This window comes from Gossypium raimondii, chromosome 11 (assembly GCF_025698545.1).
Source record: "Gossypium raimondii isolate GPD5lz chromosome 11, ASM2569854v1, whole genome shotgun sequence".
Taxonomy (NCBI): domain Eukaryota; kingdom Viridiplantae; phylum Streptophyta; class Magnoliopsida; order Malvales; family Malvaceae; genus Gossypium; species Gossypium raimondii.
In genome coordinates, this window is record NC_068575.1 from 32056758 (window position 1) to 32061955 (window position 5198).

At 32.5% G+C, this 5198-nt stretch overlaps 1 protein-coding gene across 1 annotated transcript; it reads left to right on the top strand.

Annotated features, from left to right (window-relative positions):
• The first annotated feature begins 2434 nt into the window (after positions 1 to 2434).
• On the top strand, positions 2435 to 4829 carry LOC105804164 (ras-related protein Rab11A). Its single transcript, XM_012636656.2, has 2 exons — positions 2435 to 2824; positions 4146 to 4829. The coding sequence occupies exons 1-2, from the start codon at positions 2592 to 2594 to the stop codon at positions 4588 to 4590; spliced, it is 678 nt and encodes a 225-aa protein (XP_012492110.1). The 5' UTR covers positions 2435 to 2591; the 3' UTR covers positions 4591 to 4829.
• Positions 4830 to 5198: the final 369 nt, after the last annotated feature.

A 5198-nucleotide genomic window follows, 5' to 3' on the forward strand; every position in this document is an offset into this window, starting at 1 on the left:
GTTTCAGCCTCATTTATTAAATCCTGTCCACCATATCTCATCCTTTTTGCTGCATCTTCCCGAGTCTCTTCTACACCATAATCATCATATTCAATCTCTGCCAATTTCCTTTTCTACAATTTACTTTCTGCTCCATAATATTTCATCACTCCCGCTGGTTCAATTCTTTTCCAACTGGATTTCCTGACTAGTTTCAGTATATCTTCGTCTGTTTTGCTTCTCTTAGTCTTTTTTTATCGATTTCTCCTTCCTTTTGCATCTTTATCCCTATTCCTGTTCCTCTCAACCAAGAATCCTCCTGTACTCCTTGAATCATATCGCTGCTTTTTCCACTATGTAAGTATGTTTCCTGATTCTCCTTGATACTTCCTGTATACAAACATTGTGGTTGTAGTTTTTTTGATAGAGCATTAAACTTTAAACTCTCCCTTCCAACCAAATTTAATTATGCTTTTAATGCCAAAGAGAAAGGTAGATTTTCTCTAATTCTATTTTTTCTGCAGGTTTTATTACTGTGCATTCTTGGAGACCATGCCCCAATCTTCCACAACCAAAACAGAATGTCGGTAATTTTTCATACTTGAAAGGGATCCAAACTCTATTCCCATTGCCTATTGAGACAAATATACCCCTACGAAGGGGTTTCTGTACATTTAATTTAATTCTAAGGCGACAGAACTCACCATTAACTTCAGATCTGAGAACTCCTCCAAAAGTGACCCCTATAGCATGCAAGAGGTCTTTTTTATCAAATTCTGGTAAGCACGGCCCAATCTTGATCCAAAACTGGGATGAAACAAGCCTGATTTGATCTCTTTCCATCAGTTTAGTCAATCGATCAAAGATAACTAAGTTTTTCCTGAACAACCATGGCTGACCTTCCATAACAGTTTCTAAATCTTCCTCCAATTCAAACACAATCAAAAAAAGGTTTTGCCCTACCGATTGGATCTCAAACTTTTTCTTTGCTTTCCAGATACTTTTCTTCTGGGCCTTGAAGCTATCCGGATTGTAGGATTTCTTTGTCCAAATAGTGCAGATTAGAGTTGGTTTGTCATTTGGTTCCACCATCGAGCTTTTGACCGATAGCTGAATAAGTTCCTCTGCCAATAGGGAGACCTCGTCTCCCCCAAACCCGTCGTTGCCACCACTTTCCGTCATCCCAAGCCGCAGCAGCCATTGTTTTCGCTAGGATACCAGGGATAGCACTCTTGGCTACTAGGGTTCTAATACTCATTTGCATAATTTTAATTACCATTATGAGGTAAAGTTTGAAAAATATATTATGGATTAGTGTTTTACATTACAACGATGAAAACAATTTTTTAATAGATAATTTTTGTATTAATATAGACATATATCTAATGATTTTTAAATCATTTGACTTTATAATTAGAAAATTATTTTTTTGGAAAATGTGTTGTAAATTTTATTTAAAATATTGTAAAGTAATTTAAAAAAATTATAAACCTAATATAACATTATCTAAAAATTACGTATATGAAATATTAAGTGAAAATGTATTTAAATAAGTGAAAAACATATTAAATTTTTTTCACACGTTTAGAGCACCATATGTTTTTGAAATGTTTATATAAATTTATCACACAAGTATGTAAATTAATAAATTATATAAAAAGTATAACTATAATTTAATAAATTCATTATATTTTACTCATGTATTTAAAAATTAATTAAAAATAAGCTTAACATTTACTTGTTTTAAAAATTATTTACCTTTATCACTTAGTTAAATTTATATGAAAAGTAATAAAACTTTAATTTCAAATATGAAATAATTTTTGTCAATTTTTATATATGAATATGAACTCCTAGATTGCTTTTATGAAAAGATATTCATTTTTCAATTTCTTTAAATCTATAATTTACTTATTAATTTTATATTTTAACATATATGTATAAGTTTAATATCAATGTTTATTAATTTTAATACTATTTAAAAAATATTTTAATAACATATGCGATTTTAATATATTATTTTTCAATTACTTAAAGTTTTAACTTATATTATTTGTAAATTCATTATATTTAAAAAGTATTAATGCGAATTAATTTAAAAATTTAAATTATAAAATACAATAATGATATAAATAGTTTTATGTGTATTTCTTTTATTTCACAAGTCGCTTTTTCCGTTTTTAAAATGTTTTTTTTAAATATTTTAATATATCTTAGAATATAATTGTGAACTTATATAATCTAAAAACCTCACCTTAAATGTATGAAATTACAAAACGGCTTTATATTTATTTGGTTGAAAGCAAACGGATTTATCAAGTAAACTACTTTAATTAGTGACAAATGTCTGCTACTCACTGGATTATCGTCTCACATGTACTCTAAATCCTGATCCACCGAATCCCTCCTTTCCTTCCTAATTAACAAATTGTCTTTCTCATCAATTATTTAGACTACAGACTTTCACTTTGCATTTCACAAGACAATAGTCTAAAACTCAACTTTACCAACCGTGTCCTTCGCCCCTTAGCTATATTTCAGGCAGAAACAAAACAAAACAAAACCAAATCAAGTGAAATAAACAAGACTTAGAAGTAGAATTAGAAGGGAAAATGGCTAGTGGAGGAGGGTATGGGGACCCAAGCCAGAAGATTGACTACGTTTTCAAAGTAGTCTTGATTGGTGACTCTGCCGTCGGTAAGTCTCAGATTCTTGCTCGGTTTTCCAGAAATGAGTTTAGTTTAGATTCCAAGGCCACCATTGGAGTTGAGTTTCAGACTAGAACTCTTGTTATTGAACACAAGAGTGTCAAGGCTCAGATCTGGGACACTGCTGGTCAAGAACGGTACTTTTTTTCTTACTTTTATTTCTACTACTACTACTACTACTACTAAGCTTTTTAACTTTTCATGAAGATTTGTTTATTTCTCCTTTTTGCTGAAAGCTTTTTGGGTTTTTCATTCTATATGCATCGTCTTCTTTTCTCTTGTTCTTTCATAGATCTGTAGTTTGTAGACAGAATTATAAGATTTCAAAGAAATTTACTGTTCACTGACAAGACATGGTTTAGTTAGTTAACATGATTGTGTTAGTTCGGAGGTGAAAATGCTTTAAATTTCGATCAGGATTGGATTGGATGTTTGATAGACAAATGATATTGTTCGGAGGTGAAAATGCTTTCAATTTCGATCAGGATTGGATTGGATGTTTGATAGATAAATGGTATAGTTACTGTTGATCTTTATTTTTTCCTTTATTTTTAACTTATGATGATAATCTGGATAAAAAAAAATTACATGGTGCTCAGTTGGATCTTAGTGCTCGATTTGATTGTGTCACTTGGAACAGTTTGGTAAAAAGCATCATAGTCTAGTAGATCCTTGATCTCACCGCATTTCTTACAAATCTTGCCGTAGAAGTTCAAATTTTAGCAATGGATAATGCAGATTTGGATATTTGCAGTTATCCAACTTGCTTTTTTGCTGTAAATTTGAATAATATTCAGATTCATACATTCTAATTACTGTCCACCCTGGATTTGGATTAGGAGTAGATGCAGATATTAATTTTTGATATCCATAGTTTGAGTCGGCTTCACTTTTGCGGATAATATCCAAATCCATTATCCATTTCTTTGAAAAATATTTTTATACTTACTAAATGCAGATATTTAGTGGATTCAGAAATATGATGGATAATTTAATTAATTGGGATTAAGATTTGTAAACTAATACTAGGATTTAATGCGTATAATAAACAGATTATGATTCAAATTTTACAGAAACTGTAGATATCTAATGTTCCATGTTAGGCATGCTATTTTGGTAAGCAGTGCAATGATTTCATCATTCATCTTGAATTTGAGCCATTTTGGTTGCAATCCCTTCGTGTTAAATAAGTGGTCAATCAACTGCCTGGATTTCTTTAGCTTTTAATCATTCAACCGGTAGGTAATTGTTAAAGCGGTTGAATCAAGACTGTTGAGAAGTAATGTTTAACAAGTTATATCCGGTTTTGGTACAGGTTACCCCATTGGTTCCATCTAGGGCACTTATTATTTGATTTTGGGGATTCTTTTTCGTTATAATGGTCCAGCCTGCATATAAGAACCTAGCCATTAACTAATACTTTTTACCTAATTCTCTTGCTTCTCTTATGTTGAACAGATACAGAGCTGTTACGAGTGCATACTATAGGGGTGCTGTTGGAGCAATGCTGGTGTATGACATAACAAAACGTCAGACCTTCGATCACATTCCACGTTGGCTGGAAGAGTTGCGTGGCCATGCCGACAAGAACATTGTTATTATCCTGCTCGGGAACAAAAGTGACCTTGAAAACCAACGAGAAGTTCCAACCGAGGATGCCAAAGAATTTGCTCAAAAGGAAGGACTATTTTTCTTGGAGACCTCGGCTCTTGAAGCAACTAATGTGGAGACTGCCTTCATGACTGTGCTTACGGAGATCTTCAACATCGTGAACAAGAAGAACCTGGTTGCTGATGAGAATCAGGGGAATGGCAACCCCGCGTCTCTAGCAGGCAAGAAGATAGTCATTCCAGGTCCAGCGCAAGAAATTCCAGCAAAGAGCAACATGTGCTGTAGGTCATGATTTAATTGGATTTGTCTCCTATTGTCAGGTTTTTTATTTTACATTCTTAATATCAAATTTTGAAGGGTGTGATATATCTGTTTGTATATTAAACATTGCATTAGTTTAATTTGCAAGGGGCAGCTAATTAATTACATGTTCTGAGATGGGGAATAGAAAACCTAAATTTGAAGCTGACTTGCAGATTGCTTCAATGTATTTTTCTGAAGTTATAAAATCTATCAAATTATCCTGCTGAATTGGCTTTGTCTTTGAAAGTATGGTGAGTGATTTAAGCATATTATATCTTCCCAATTCTGGCATTGTTAGTCCAATAATTGCAGCACCTTGTGTTTGTATGAATTATTGAAGGCTCAGGTCTGCAGAAATGGCAGTGCCAAAAGATGGAAGTCTGATTCGTTGACAAAGATGAACTGCCGCTGCATTCAATGTAACCTTATCTACATCTTTTACAATAAATGCCAAAATGATTACAGTACTTGTAGTTGAAGATGGAGAGTACTTGGCATTGTCATGAAAATGATGTGTTGAACATCGATCATCATCCCTCTTTTTCTAAAAATTTTGCAACAGTTTTCCTTCATTAAATGAAGATAACAAACAAAGAG